Genomic DNA, 16,335 nt, shown 5'->3' with positions numbered 1-16,335 from the left:
CTAAATGCTCCTGTTACCTTATTTGATTCCCTTTTTGACCCCAGAGGAGTCTCATTTTACAGACTTAGAGAAATCAAGAGTTTTAACCGAAGGCCCCATAGGTACGGAGTGAGGGGCTGGGATTTTCCTGTGCTCCTCCTACCGACCCTTGTCTTCCTCTCACCCAAGTCAACGAATTGTAGCAACATTCAGATATAAAGTAGCAAGGAGGGTGGGGTTGAGGAGAGATTCTTCCTTTGCTAATTTCAATTTTATGAACAAAACCATTAAGCACTTTGCATAGAAGCAATGGAAAATAGAGCAACGCATGCTTTGCGTAGTGGTGAGGCACAGCAGAAAATCCTCTGGTCGTTCCCATGTCTGTGTGCACTTGTGTGCGTGTGAGTGTGTGTGCGGTCTTTATAAACATGTACCCCGTGTTGCAGAAGCGTGTGGACGGCGAAACACAGCAGGACTGAACACAGCAGGGTGCCTCGGTGCAGCTATCCCTCCACTCACGAGGTTTTATTTTTTCGTTGAAAGCCCTGTGTTGTGTGTGTTCAAAGACAGCTGTGTCTGGGCAGAAGCCATGTCGTGCTCGGGATATCAGAGAGAGCCCTGCGCCCGTGTGGGACCACAGATAAGTGTCCCTGCAGGGTGTGCACCATCCCAAGCAACACCATTTGACCGCTCTACACGAAATGTCCTTTCGGCCAGTGTGAAGGTTCTAGGGAAACACAAGATGGATACGGGCTAGTTTTTACCTCAAAATAAAATAGAGTTATCAAGTGGATTTTTAAAGGAACACAAATCAGTTCTCCAAAAACGTATCACTCACAATTAAGCCCATTTTACTTTTGTGTATTCTCTCCTTGGTCATGTGAGGCCCTGTGGTCTCTCTTGGTCAAGGACGACTTGCAAAGGTGGGAACGCCTGATCTTGGGTCTCATTTTGCCAGACTGTATTTTCCCTCGGTGGCGTGCTGGCGCCCTGCGTGTTTATCCTTTCCCTGGCTCCCTGGGGGGGGGGGGGGGGGGGCTGGGTGCTCCAATAAACACACCACAAACAAAGTAAGTGTGCTAAAGAAGAGCCTTTTCTCTCTAGCTTTGGCTTTCCCTGGACGTTTCAGGTACGAGAGCAAGAACCCGGGGGCCTCTTCCTCATTGTGCATTTTTAGTTTCTTGTGCAACCACAGCAGGAAAGCCTGGGATGAGGCCTCATTTCCTATGATGCCTCACCGCTATCAGCCCACTGCGCCTGCCACTGTTCAGCTTCTACCTTTTACATTTTTCATAAATCCCTCTTTTAAAAATAATAAAAGGGAAAGCCCAAACTTCACAATGATTGCTCACTGAGAGCAATGAAAGAGGATAAATCAATAGCATCTCTTCTGCTATTCATTTGGCTTCCTGGGATTATAGGTCAACCCAAGAATTTTATGGAACATGCAAGGGGACGGAGAGGTGGTGAGGGTCACCATGGTGACTACAAAGCTGCAGGACTTGCCAAGTTCATTCCTTAGTCACTCCTCCCCCTCCGGCTCCCCGTATCTCTCCTCTTTTCTTTCTTCCTGCCCCTTGGCCACCCTGTCCCTCCTCCCCTCTCTCCTAATTTATCTGGACAGGTTTCTGATGTTAAGATTAAAGAAATGCCGTCTGCCTGTTCTGATGGCATCAGAGGAAGGTTCTTTGGATTTCCTAGTTGTCTGATGACTCATTCTTTCTCTGGGAGTACACTCTGCACCCAGCAGGCAGAGTGGCTCTTCCCCAGCCCAGGAACTACTGCTGGGCCTATGACGAGTAAGATAATCCCTGGGTGCCTCTTTCAAAATTAAAGCCGAGAATCTGCATTGGTTCCTCTCAGGAAAGAAAGAGAAGTAGTAACTCTGCTCAGAGATGCTGTCTCTGGACCAGGACGGGGTGAGGGTGGGGCAGGGGGGCAATACGTCCTCCTGGGAGCCTCAAGCAGGATATTCACCGCACTCTGTCGTCTGCCCAGACTACCTTTTCAGCCTTGTCTCCTACGACCCCCTGACGTGTCTGCATCCTTCTCTCAAGGCCAACTGGACTTCTTCCTTTTCCCTCTGTATAGGAGGCAGACCTCCATACCTTAGCTTCATGCCCTTCCCACCGCCTGGAAGGCGCCACCTGCACCCGAACACAGTACAGCCACGCTCACAGTGGTTCAGGCCCCCTCGGCGGAGGGTAAAATGCAGCCAGGCTGTAAGGCCCAGGGCTAGCCCGTCCCTCCTGTGTCCTCCCTGGAGCAGCTGGCTGGATTCCTCCCTGCCTTTCTCCTTGCATGACAGCCTCAGAACTCACACAGCCTCCCTTTGCCACAGTCTGTTCGTCAAGGCAGTCAGTCACCCCTCGTGTCCCGTTTCAAGGCAAAGAGCAACGGACTTTGCCTTTTGATGGGGGAATACAAGGTTCCAGAAGAGCAGGCGGGACTGGACACATTTCTGTGACACTCTACCACAGTCCTTGTCACGCTTTCTCCTGCAAGCGAGTCTGTTGCACCCACCTAGTGCTGTAGGAAAGAGGCCAGATGTGAGCCACAGAGCTCTGTTGGGTGGCAGAGAGACTCCTCGGTGCCGTGACAGCAGGACTGGCTGCAAGTTGCTTTCACACTAGAGAAAGAAAGGCCCCACCTTCATCCTGGAAGAGGTTCAGGGGGTAGCCTGGGAGCTGCTGTTTTACTCGCTTTCTGACCAAGACCAGTTCTGCCGAGAGACTCCCTGCCTTGTTGAAGTTTACCTTCTAAGTTATGTTTATAAATGCAGTTATAAAGCCATTGCTTGGGTGTGGAAGGACATCAGAGTCAACAGTGAAATCCTGGGAAAAGGGCAGGGAAAGAGGAATGTGAGGAATGGGGAGTGTACTGGTGGAAGGAGCTTTACTAAGTTCTTCCGTTTATCTTTGCCAAGGGGGCAGTCTTGGTTGATAGTCGCTGGATCTTGGTAGGCAGAAGCAAGCGGAACGATCTCCAAGCAATGACAGAATGGGCAATCTGTGCCAACATGATTATCATCTGCTTCCTGCTCTCAGTAATACACAATTTGATTTCTTTCAACTAGAAAATACACATTTTACCCCATTATGTGCCTATTGGGGTCTGTGAGGAGCATAGGTGAAATTAATAGCAGATACAGTTCATTGCAATTGTGGAGATACATGCATCACATTAAAATTTTTAGCCTTTAAATAGGTTCTGCACCAAAGTAAAATAAAAAACATGCAATGTTTAAAATTAACCAAAATTATTTTACATGTCATGTAGGGTTCAACATGTAAATTATAGTAATAAAAATCCCTTTCTTTTTCATCCCTGTTCTTCAACAATAGCATTTTTTTTCATTTGAAACTTCTTAGCGTTTAATTTTTCTTTTCAATGGCGTTTTGGGAGATGTGACTGTAACTCCTGAGAGTTCTCATAAAGGCCAATAAAGGCAAAATGTTTCCAAAAAGTCAATTTTTAATATTTCATCTCACAGGTTATATATTACTTACTTGGAATTGTATTTATTTTTGTTTGATTTAATTTTAAATGGAAGTATGCACAGAAAGGTCTAACTCTATGCATAGAAGATGCTCAAGAAATGTAAATACCCCAGTTCATGAACTGCAGCCCTCATCACCATGAGCATCCCCCACAGTTAGGCTTGATTGAATGGCTCCTTTGTGCCAAGGGAAATGCTGAGTGATGTGGGAGATACAGGGATGGAATAAGACACCCTCCCCCCTGCCCAGCGATGACATGCTAACTACAGTGCAGGTTAGAAGGTGATGAGAATCTGCCTTCTGGAAATCCCCGAAGCGAAGAGACTGACACTGAGCGTTCGGCAAGAGGAAAAGATCTTATGGAGAAAGTGTCGGCTGAGCTGGTGTGCAAAGGGGCTCTATAAAAATGCTATCTTCTCACCAGTTTCCCAACCTCCCCTGGAAGCATCGCTGTCACTCTTCATCAATTATTGAGAGATGTGGAATGATTCATGTCTAATGCTTTCCTATGGAACAGACTTTCCCACTGACTTGGATCAAATGTCCGAGTCACTGGAGTGTAAGGAACAGGGAGCTGTTCGTATTGGAAGGACACCACACAAGCTCTTCAGTCCTGGCGCATCTTGAACAGTGTTTCATGCCGATCCTTTAAAGAGGTGCAGACGGGCACACTGTAACATCACATTCTCTCGCTGGGTGAAATGAAGAGGAGCATTAACGCAATCCTTATCATGATCACAATTCAGGCCCCAAACCAGGATAATGACCGAGTAGCTGAGGCAAAGTTAGTTTTTCTCAACTATTCAGGTAATTGCGTTGCTTTATAAAACCATTAGAAAGATTTTTTTAAGAGACCCAAATAACAGGGAAGAAGGAAGTTTTAGGAAATGGAAAAAAATCACACTTGAAACACTAACGAGGCGATTCTGAAAGCAGGAATAGCAAGGAGAGTTCTAGTATTGTTTTCGTATTCTGAAAGAGAAAAGCAATGTCTAGGAAAATGTTCGCTAGTCCAACATCTCCACTTTGTATTGTCTCTGTATCCTCTTCAGATTTTCAAGTGCAGCAACTGAATGAAACAATTGCAAAATCTATACATCAAAGCAGACTCCTTGCCCTATATATTCAGGATTTATGGGAATGTGAAAAATATTAAAATGCTAACAATATGAACATATTTTGCACGGAATCAGAAACGTCATGAAAAAACATCTTACATTTTAAAAAATTCAAATTTATATGTGCACATGGGAATCACAACACATGCATTATGTCACAGAAACTTTGAAGTCTTAAAACAAGGAAGAATTAATGCAAAATAGAAACTCGGGTGAAGACGCCTTACTTGTAGGGAAGATGAGTTCTACTTTATGCATGTAAAATTTGAAGTAGCGGTAGAGTATCTAAGCGTTAGGTCCAGCCATTACTTGAGCAGAGGTTGGGATCTGGTAGTCTACAGTAGAGTTGAAAACTGAAATTGTGAAGTGTCCAGAAGAAAAACTAAAAAGCTCGGAGGACTGAAGATTAAAGCTTAAGCTGAAACTTTGGAAATGAAGCTGGCAAAAGAGAGAAAAGGCTATTTATTGAAATAATAAAAGTTAATGACTAATAATTAGGTGAATGGCAATGCTACCACTGGGGTATCAGTAAAACCTCAACTGTACAAAAAAGGAAGAAACAAAAAAAATAAAGAAAAGATATTTATCTGCTAGTTGTATGCTCTAAAAGATCATTGCTGGGACTTGGCGGAAAAGCCGTGGGGTTGGCGCGAGAACCGGAGATCGAAGAGGCAGATTTGCGATGAGCCAGTGCCTCTTCCTCTATACCGTCTACCATCTAAGAGAGAGACGTTTAAAAGCGCTTTGGGAAGAAAGGCAGTAAAGCATTTTGGAGTTTCGGGGAGTGTCCCTAAAGGGAGATCTTTAGGGGCCTCTGGCATAAAAATCTGGCGTGATCACAGCTCCTTACTATAAAGATTGAGGAGAGGTCACTTTTTTTTTGCCCCAAACGGTAGCTTTCTTCGCTTCGAAGAACCCCAGGACTTGGAGCTCCCCAGCAGAAGCCGCAGTTTTCCCCTTCCAGACCCTCAGCCCCCCACCCACCGCAGGAATCTCGCAGAACGGAGACTAGCGGAGCCCACCCCAACACTGGAATCCAGCGGGCGGTGAAATTCTCCTGGAGGCGGAGAAGCAGCTAGAGACTTTCCGTTCTAACCAATCAGCTGAGAGGAAGTTCTGACACACCCCCTTTCTGTTTACCAATCAGCACCTAGCTCGATGGGCCGGGTCCATTCACAAGGGAAAGGCACCTTTTAAATTTTATTAATATAGATTTTTCCTCCATCGTCAACCTAGGCCATCCCTCAAACTGTGCCCAAAGAAGAAAACTGAGTGTAACAATTCCATAGCTGGTCAATCTGGCAGTGAAAAGCGAAACTATAGACCTCCCTCCATCGACTCCTTGATTCCAGGACTGATGGAGAAAGGGAAAAAGAAGTTCCAGAGGGTAAACTACAACTCCCAAGAGGCCTTGCGCGGACTCTGCACCCACTTGGCGAATGGGGACGGGACATAGTAAGTGAAAAGGTTGAGCGTCACCGGGCTACGTTCTGATTTCCCGAACGCGAGCCACTGACTGGGCGGGAATGAAGGTGGGCGTGGCAGCGGCCTCACAATTTCTCCACCTTTGAGTCCTCCACCCACCGGCTTCTCCGCCTGAGTGTCGGAGGGGGCGTGGCCCGCGCGGGGGCTGGTGGGGGTGCAAACGCCGCGGGACTTGGGTGACGCGGCTGCTTCCAGCTCAGCGGCGTGTGAGGTGTCGCGGCCCCGCCGGTGATTGGCTGCGGGCGAGCGAGTACGCAACGGCAGTTGGTCGCTGGCGGCACGGAGGGAGAGCCGGGGCGGGCGGGGGGGGATAAGGGGCAGCAGTGGCGGCGGCGGCAGTGGCCGGAGGAGGCGGGCGCGGACGAACCGGCGGCCGCGGCAGCAGCGGCAGTCCCCGGAGTCCTCCCGTGAAGCGCCCCCGCCGGCGCCGCCGTGTGTCCCTGGGAGAGTGTGGCCCGCACGCGAGCCGCGGAAGAGCCGCTCCCAGGGCGCCGCAGCCCTTCGGACTCTCAATCCCATCCTCGCGCTCCTGCTCCGGCTCCTCCATCTTGGCCTCGGCAGTGGCGGCTGCCGGGAGGATGTGCCGCCTTCTGGCCGGGGGAAGAAGGAGGAAAAGATGAAGAAGTACCAGCGGGCCTTGGCCCTGGTCTCCTGCCTCTCTCTGTGCTCCCTGGTGTGGTGAGTACCCTCGACCGCCCCGGATTTCCCCGGGGCGGGGGGAGGGAGGGGGAGCAGCCTGGGTCACACCCCCACATCGTCTTGACTTTAGGGTACGGATCTCTAGGGTCCCTAGGAAGCGACTCTCCCGCCGACTCGGCAGGTCTCGGTGCGGAGATGTTCACGGTGTATTTTGGAATTTATGGACCCTAATGGGAGAGAAGGGTGCCTGGGTCGAGGGGGACCGCCTGGGGGCCTTTGTGTCCAGCGACCCCGCGCCTTGGGGGCGGCGGGTGTTGGGCGGGCAGCGTGGAGATAGGTGCTGGGCGAGTCCCGGCAGCGCTGGCTTTGGCGGGGCGGTGAGGGCAGAACGCGTGTCGGCGGTGACCCGCTTGCTACGTGCGACACTACAAACGCTCGTGGTCCCGGGGCGGGTTCTGCGGTGCTCGCCTGAGTCTGGGACGTTTCGCCACGTCTTTGGCCCCCAGCGCCCTGGGGGCTGCTGCTCTGGGAGCCGGAGGAAGCGCTTTTCCCCAGAGGCCTGGGTGACGAGGAGCCCTGCTATAGAAAAGGGTGACTTAGATGTGGTGTGTACGGTGCTTTCTGTGGTGTGGCTTGGGTGATGTTCCTTAGTAGTGGGAGGGCTGCTTTGTCTCTGAAGTTTATGGAGTTTCTGTTCATTCCTGCCACATTTGGGATTTTGGGTTTGTGTGTTTTGAGGAGCAGAGAGAGCTTGTAGGTCAAAGGGTTGCTGTCAATGTATTTGGGAAAGTTTTTCTTCCCTCTTGGGGAATTTCTTCAGAGATGGGTGACATTTGCTGACTTAAAAGGTGCTGTTTCATTCAAAGCGATTTGCTGTTTATTAAAATGAAGATAGACTAAGTTCTTGGTTTAGCTTATGTCTGCAAACCATCAACAGTATTTTAATTTTTATGGGTGGCCAGTGAATTCCAAAGACAGTGAAGTGGATGTGTTTTTGCCCACAGAAGACAGTAGCAAATAAGAGGAAAAAAAACACACTTGCCTGGCCGAGGAAGTTTGATTGGAAGGTTGGTAGACGTTTTAGAGGAAAAGAAATTTGGCCTTTTGTCTTTCATTCCAGACCCTCTTAATAAGACCAGTGTGACCCATTCTGTCCCCACGTTTTTAGTATCACCATGGGTGTCAAGACGTGCAGGTAAGAGATGAGTCCACTTACACATTTGAAATACAGATTTGTAGGTGAGATACCAAAACCTCGTATTCATGCCTGCCTCTCCCGGGGGCTGCTGGATTGTTGGTGGATTACACCTTTTCTCTTCTCTGTTGTCTTGCCCTTCTTTACACCTTGTTATTCTTCAACAGCACTTTCAGGAACAGGACAAGAGCTTACACTTTTCATTCAAGTTTAAAATGCACCTGGGATTTTTTAATTGGAATATTTCGGATGCATAACATTGTGCACATTTAAGGTGTAGAACATGTAGGTTTGATACATTTATTACATATATGGCAACATGATCACCAGTGTAGCGATAGCACCTGTCATATCATGATTATCTTTTTTCTGTGTGCGAGGGTGGAATAAGAATCTAGTCGCTTAGCAAGTTTGATGGCTGTCACCCTGCATCACTGTCTGCATTCGCTGTACTGGGCTTAGACCTCCAGGGCCTATCTACTGGTTGGCAGTTTGTACCCTTAAATGTGATTTTAAAAAAATACGTAATTGAATGGTGGAGATTAAAGCGAGTGGATTTAAATTAACCATGCCTCTATTACTTTGTGTAATTTTTGGCTATGTTTTGCTTAAGCTAGCCAGCCTCAGCTGATTTCTCAACTTTACTCATTAGCAGTAATGAGGATATCATGACCTGTTGGGAGGGGGGAATCAGTCAGCCTAGTATTGAAAATAGTAGTCCTCAAGTTCTGTAAAGTTTGTGGACTCACACTGTGAAAAAGGGATGTTGAGGGTTTAAGTAAAGAGTGAAAGGTTCGCTGTGGCAGCTCAGTTGGCTGGACCATCGCCCTGTGCCCTGAAAGTCTGTGGGTCCCGTCCCCAGTCAGGGCACGTGCCCTGGGTTGCAGCTTTGATCCCTGCCAGGCCACATATAGTACGCAACCAGCTGATGTTCTCTCTCTCTCCCTATCTCTCTCTCTCTCCCCTCCCTCTCTCTAAATGCAAGAAACATATCCTTGTGTGAGGACTAAAAAAAGAGTGAAAAGTTTAAGAAACTTTAGCTTAAACATATGGGTTAGTATATTTTGAGATTTGTTTGGACTGCCAAATGTAGAGACATTTTAATTATTTTTTACTGAAGCCATTAAAATAGGATATTTAGGCTTGACATTTTCTTGGAAAGGTGCTGATGAGATTGGGGAAGATGAGTGGTGCATGGTGGTGATTGGAAAAGTGTGGATTGTGTCTTTTGAGACTTCTTTGGAAAACTGAAAGAGTGAGATTACAGCCCTGACCCAGCCCAAGATCTGACTTTTGCCGCAGTCCGGTCGGTTGTTTCTTCCTGACGTCTTCATTCCCACTTAGGTCCCTAAGGCCATTGTCGGCTTCGACAGAAGGTTTGTTGAAGAGTTGGTAAACTCCTCTTAGTAGCCAGTTTGCCATCTTCATCATTTGTAAATCGATACAAAATGTGTGATAAGCTGACCTATTTTGTAAATTTTGAATGTGTGATGTTTATAGTGCAGCAGTCTGTTCTCTAAGGTTCTCTCCCCTCCTGCCTATGTGACTGAGTTTTGTTATCACCTTGTTTGTCTCACATTCAGAGATCTCGGTCGTGTCTTCCCTCTCCTTTGTCTTTCGGCCTGGAGTCCTGACTTCAGATTATTTTCACGGAAGACCCATCCTGTCCACCTTATTACTCATTCTGGTCACTCTGTTTTATTTCTGCACCTTTCGTGTGACTCTTTAGCAATTAGCCCCGTGTTCGGGGCATGCACGTACTACAGCTGCAGCACGCAGAGATGTGACAGCTAATATGTGTTGTCAACTGCACTGTGTACTCTGTACACGTGGGCGCCTTTAACCTCCACAACAACCTGATAACATAAGTACCATTTTAACCTCATTTTGCATCTTGTAGTAAAAGCAGTAGAAAAGTAACTTGGCTAAGGTTGAGCAGCTAATAAGTTTTGAAGCTTGGATTTGAACTTAGGCAGCCTGGTCTGTAGCCAAAGATGCCGACTGTGGGGTCCTTCCACAGGAGGTTGGAGGGCTCCCATCACTTTCCGGGTGTGTGTCCCTGGACATGTTATGTACTGTCTCTGAATCTCAACTTTTGTATCCTAAAATTGGGAAAATAAATCACTCACACCTCAGAGTTATTAGGAGGATGAAATGAGATGACATACGACAGCTTTGTAAAACTGTATGGGTATATCATCTTCATATTTCCTCACAAATTCATTCAACAAAGATTATTCATGTGCTTATTATGTCCCAGGTATTGTTTTAGGCATGGAAAACCTTAAAATGGGGTGACCCGCCTTTTCTAGTGTGAGTAGTGAAAGCCCCACATCCCAAGAATCCCCTGAGTTGGTTTCCTATTGCTGTTGTGACAAGTTACCAAAAATTACCAAAAATGCAGCGGCCTGAAACAGCCCTGGCCACTGCATTACCTCGTTACCCTCACAGTTCAAGGGTCAGAGGTACAGAGTAAGTCTTAACTGGGTGATGTCACAGTATCAGAAGGGCTGGCTCCTTCTTGAGGCTCTGAGACAAGAACCTGTTGTTCTGACTTGGTCAGCTTCTGGGGGCCTTCTGCCTTCTGTGGCTCCTTCCGCACGTCCTTCCACCCTCTGCTTTGGTCCTCACATCTGCTACTGCCTCTGGTCCTCCTGCCTCCTCTCATCAGGACCCTTGGGATCGATTACCTTGGGCCTAACCAAACGATTAGGATCTTCTCCCCCTCTCAAAACTCTTAATTTAATCCCAGCAGCAACCTTTTACCATGTAAATTAACATATTTAGGGATTATGACTTCAACCTCTCTGGGGCCATTATTCGGCCTAATATACCCCCTCCTTACTGGGGAAATTGCTCACCACCTGAAAGGGGAAAAAGGCTTGCTCCGTGCCCTAAACAATGGTTAGTCACTGTTTTTGAGCATGTCTCCCAGTCAGTAAAACCATGTGCACGCGCCTTTTAGTATCTGCTTGTTTGTAAGTTATATATATGTGTGCCAGTATGATCTTAGCATGTTAGGGTGCTAATAAATTAGTATTCACAGTAAGTTATGTAAATGAGATGAGAAAGCAAAGTAGCAAGCCTCTGTTAATGGTACCTCTTTGCTCTCATTTAAAAGGTAATTTTTGGTGACAAATGTGATTGACTGACTAGGTGGTTTTATGTTGCCCTGTGGGCGCAGAACTGCTCGTACTGGTTAGAAGTCTCAACCCTGCACTTTCTGATCCGCTTGTGCTGGGTTTTGGTAGCTAAGACAGGGTAGCTGCTTTCGTGGAGCCAGTTGTGGTTAAGAGACTATATGCCAGTAAAATTATGACTCTGTGAAATAAAGTTTAAAGAGAGAAGAAAAGTTAATTTAAAAAAACTGGGGCAACTAGAAGAATTAGAAGTGTTCAAAAAGAAATGGAAGAGTTCCAGAGATTTGAAAGGAGAAGGAGCTGTTCAGGCAAGTGGAATATCCAAGTGGAGATGTAATATGGGCACTTAAACATGTCGGCTTCACTGCAGTAAGATTTGGGCTAGAGTCGTCCTCGTAGAGGGGATCAGTTTCGAAACAGAATGTTTGACTCCACCAGAGCTTCTGCGTGTAGTTCGGATAAAGGAAGAATTGTGGCCCAGTGAAGCTCTCGGGGGGAAGGAGGAAACTGGTTCGAAGTGAGAGATGGAAGGAGGCTGAAAAGCTTGAAAACTGACAGAAGGGCCTTGTTTTCAGAAGAGGGAAGTGACTGATCAGCTTATGGGAGTGGAAAGTAGAAGATATTTGGAGAGCTGGTCAGTGTGAGTTCTCACACATTGGTGTGGCAGCCAGAGAGAGAAGAGGCTAGAGCAGCCTGGCAGTTGTGTGCGTGGACCCATTCTGCACCGCGCCGCCAGGTCTGTCTCACTGACACACAGCTGCATCATGCCGGTCCCTTGCTGAAACATCTTTCCCAGGCTCCCTTTTTGCCTGGAGGGTAAAATGTTAAACCCTCATGTTAAAGACCTGTAGTCTGTCCCAAACCTGCTTTTGTAGCTTTATTTCCATAATTTCCTCGACTTTCTGTTGTGGCATGCTTACCTTGTTAGCTTGGTAGTTATTTATTTGGGGATTTTTTTGTGGTTTCAAGTTGAAAATTAAGGTAGCAAAGGTATTGTGACTTGATTTTATAGGCTAAATATATCTTATGTAATTTCTTAAAATATATCCTTATCAAGTATTTTTTTCATTGCTATTTGTCCCTCATAAGAGGGACAAATCACCTTGGCAATCACCAAACCCCACCTTGTGGAAATCAGGAAAGTCTCCTAGTTTCTAACTACCTAGTTCCTGCCCCAGAAACAAGAAGAATGGTAAGAATTTAGTCAGGTTTTGGATTTTGGAGAGCGGGGGCAGGACATCGTTGGAAGAGGGAACAGCACGAACCAGAGACTTGGTGTGTGTTCAAGGAACACACAAGTGGTTCTGTGTCACTGAAGCCTAACAGGCGTGGGGGGCGTGGGAGGTGTGGGAGTGGCAGGAACTAGGAAGCTGAAGACTTAGGCAGTGGAGGAGTTTTAGAGATTTTTAAGCATCATTTGGGGAAGCTTGAAGTTTGTCATGCAGGGTCTGTAAAAGGTCTTCAGCAGGGAATGGTGTCCTGAGATGGTGTAGTGGTAGGTTTTTGGCAGTGGCGTGAAGGACTGAATTGCAGAGGTACCGGAGGCAGGAATTAGGGGGCTCTGTTAAGAGGTGCTCTGTGTGAGAAATACGGGCTTGAGCTAGAGCAGTCATTACGGGGATGGAGAGATGGACACAGAAATTTGAGGTAAGGTAAACTGGAGATGGTAAAAAGAAGCCCACAGATTTCTGACTGTGGGCTGTGTGGACAGTAGCTCCTACCACATGGTAGGAGCACGGATGTAGGAAGGGGAGGTTTGGAAAAGGGAGATACCGTATTCAACTTGGATTTAGTTCTGCTTTAGATTTCTTGGTCAATGGGGAAAGAAAGGTTCAACTTTGAAATATACTTAATTTATTCTCAGCATTAATGCAGGGTGTCATTGAAGGGTTTTAAGGAATGGACTAGTTATTAGGAGAAGGTACTAAAAGATAAAGATACAAGTTTTGGTAGCCATCAGCTGAAAATCATGCAAGTAGCTGAAATTTCTCAAGAAATTCATGTAGAGGGTAAAAGGAAGACCGAGCACAGACCCTGGCAGCACCAGAATTTCTGTAGGGAGCAGAAGCATCTTATCAGAGGAGAGTCAGAAGAATCAGATGAGCAGCAGGAATGTGTCATTTGACAAGCCAAGGAGGGGGTTTTAAGTGGAAGCAGTCAAAGGTGCTACATGCAGCAAAGAAATAAAAAAGGGTAAATTCTGCCACAGTTGTACTAATTTCAGTGGTATGATGGGGGCAGAAATTAGAGTTCAGTGGGCTGGGTGGAAGGTAAAGAAGTTAAGACGACGAGTAGACAGTACTCTGGAATTTACTCTGGAATTTGGTAAGTGAGAGGAGGTAGAGGGGACAGGAGCTGATAACAGCTGACATTTGAGTGCATATTCTGTGCCACGCTAAGAATAGATTGGGTCGGCCAAAAAGTCCATAGGGTTTTTTCCATAAAATAAAAGACACCTTTTATTCTCACCAGTAACTTTATTGACTTTGATATTTTGAGTGTGATGCTGTCATCCTGCTTTGTATAATGTTGCTCGTTCTCAGTTCACGTCTCAGTTTGATCGCTGTCAGCGTCAGCTGGTCTACACAGCTGTGGAGCACCATCCAGCCAGAACCCTCCAGCACGAAACTTCACAAACCACTTTGACATGTGTAATTAGTAGCAGCACCTTCTCCATACACTGTACAAATCTTTTTTGTGTGTTTCAGTTGTGTTTTTACCTTTCTTGAAATAATAAAGCATAATTTGCTGAAAATGTTGCTTATTTTCTTCCTTCTTCAGTATTAAAATGGCTGCACAAAAATTCACCAATTTTTATTTTTTAAACGCACACTGATATGACAGCTGTCACAGTACAATCTGACAAAATTTTTCAAATGAAGTTAAAGACAGCTAAGCTCTACTAGAGCCATTGAAGGGAAAAAACCAAATGAACTTTTTGGCCAACCAAATACATGCATTATTTCATTTTCCTCATAATAACACCATTTCCCAGTATTGATATTGAGGCACACATGTTTTGTAATTTTTCTAAGAACATACAATTTCTAAACAAGGGACCTGGAATTAACACTCGAGTCTCCTGACTCTCAAGTCCGTGTCCCAGCCAGCACACTGCTGAGCATCGCACACGCCACTTGTCGCGGCCCCCAGAATCAGCAGTAGACGCTGCTGCTCCTCCTCTGTGATGGGTTGTGACAGGTTCTGCTGTGCTGTCGCCTTGACTGGTGTCCTCCCTTCTTGAGTGAATGGACCTGTGTTGTTTTCTCACCTTTCTTTCTGTCCCTCTGTTGACTCGAGAAGATTAAATATGAAACAACAGCAGTGGAGAAAGATCGTAGGCTGCGGAGGGAGCTCTCTGGGTTTTCAGCCGTGAGCCTACTGACCTCAGGCACGTCAGCTCTGAGCTTTAGTTTTCTTTACTCGTAAAATTGGGTTAGTACTTTAATGTAAAAGTCTTGGCAAATTAAAAACAGGACTTTTTTTTTCTTCTGGAGACACCAGATCCTCAGGATTGGGTTGCTGTCCTCAGTTTATGCCGCATTTCGCACAGGTCCCCTCTTCTATGGCACTTCATATCCTTACTCAGATTTTATCTTCCGTCATTAGTTTCACTCCTGTTTATCCCCATTTTAGGCATTTGCCATAGAATATGTTTGCTGTGTTTCAGTCAACTTTGTGTATTTATTTAGAAACGTGTTTCCTTCCAAAATAATATTATTTATGGGCTTTAAATTTTACACAGATGGTATGATGCTATTGATCTCATCCTTTTTTTCCTACTTTTTCCACTTAATATGTTTTTTTACTTGCTTTAGTTAACTAGAACCGTTGTTAAAGTGAACTGTCGTGGTTAACCATGCGGCAGATGCTGTCAGGAGGGCCTCCTATCATTCATACTCTCCACGGGTGTTTACTGAGTACTTGGTGCGCGGGCTGCTTCTAAAACACAGACCGTATGCCAGGGAGTGGGTTTGGGAGTGTGGAGGGGAAGAGAGGGAGCACCGAGGGAGAGAAACGCCCGCTGGCTGCCTCTGGCGCGTGCCCCTTTTTCCTGGGCCAGGGACCGAACCTGCAACCCCTGCATGTGCCCTTGGGCTTTGCTGAGCCGTGCCCATCCAACTGAGCCACACCGGGCAGGGCTCATGAGAGTGGTTTTGTAACAGACTTAATTACCGGGCAGGGTGAACCGCAAGCCTTTAAAGGCTTTTTGGTTAATTTGGTTATTTTTGAACCACTTTTTTCCCATATTGTATTTATAACAGTAGGATCTTTGAGGTATTTTGATAGGAGTTATATTCGGGTGATAAATTACTTTGGAGAGAATTGCTGTCTTTACATTGCTGTCACCAGCATCCCATCTCTGTACACGCCAGGTCTTTATTTATCTTTTCATTGTTGTCAGAGTTGTAAATGGTGGTGTATTATTTAGGTTAATTTCTAAATTATTTTGTTTTTTATTATTGCTGATATGTAGTTTATTTTCAATCTTTTTTTGCTAGGGAGGAAAATATTGACTTTTTTGTTTCTTACATTCTTAAATTGAGATAATTTACGTATGGTGAAATATATATATTAGTTATATATAGTTGGATCAGTTTTGACAAACGTGTACATCTGTATAACACCTCCCCATCAAATACAGAACATTTCCATTACCCCAGAATGTTCTCTTATGTCCCTTTGTAGCAAATACCCCAAAACACAAGTGGTTTGATTTCTATCACTGTGGATTAGTTTTGCTAATTCTGAAACTTCATCTAAATGGAATTACAAAGTATTTATTCTCATATCTGAGTTCTTTCACTCAGGGTAAAGTTTCCAAGATTTATCCATGCTTTTCATTCATCAGTAATTTGTTATTTTTAACAAATAGTACATTGTGTGGATACACTACAGAGTTTTATTCTGTTGTTGGACATCTGGGCTGTTTCCAGTTTTTGTGTTAGGAGTAAAAGCTACTGTGATGTTTTTGTGCAGGGCTTTTTAAGGACTGTTTTTGATTTCTCTGGAGAAGTATGAGCTGGGATCACAAGTGCTGTAGCAGCTGGGCGTTGTGTGCTGCTTCTGGATGTATGACTGGGAGGAAGACGCGGGAATGCGTGCGAAGGGTTCCAGCCAGGGGTACATAACCTGAGTCTGGTCAGGATGAGACATCAGACAGATCTCAAAAAAGGATCCTATTATTTAACAATAAAAGGACCGTGTTCTTCAGAAATGTCAGTGCCACGTAAGATAAAGGCCAAGAACTAGTTTGGGTTGAAGGAGGCTGATGACAA

At 45.8% G+C, this 16,335-nt stretch overlaps 1 protein-coding gene across 3 annotated transcripts in view; it reads left to right on the top strand.

Moving 5' to 3' along the window:
* Nucleotides 1-6,614: 6,614 nt before the first annotated feature.
* SUCO (SUN domain containing ossification factor) overlaps nucleotides 6,615-16,335 on the top strand; it is a 60,237-nt gene continuing 50,516 nt past the window's right edge. For all 3 annotated transcript variants that reach the window (XM_037167379.2, XM_053659357.1, XM_053659356.1), the window contains exon 1: nucleotides 6,615-6,760. In XM_037167379.2, coding sequence (XP_037023274.2) covers nucleotides 6,699-6,760 — 62 coding nt within the window. In that variant the 5' untranslated portion in view covers nucleotides 6,615-6,698. The remainder of the gene's footprint in view (nucleotides 6,761-16,335) is intronic.

The sequence above is a fragment of the Artibeus jamaicensis genome, unplaced genomic scaffold (assembly GCF_021234435.1).
Source record: "Artibeus jamaicensis isolate MK-2021 breed Jamaican fruit bat unplaced genomic scaffold, CSHL_Jam_final scaffold_625, whole genome shotgun sequence".
In the NCBI taxonomy this organism is placed as follows: Eukaryota; Metazoa; Chordata; class Mammalia; order Chiroptera; family Phyllostomidae; genus Artibeus; species Artibeus jamaicensis.
Note: the sequence above shows the minus strand (reverse complement) of the source record. Positions and strands in the feature narration are given on the sequence as shown.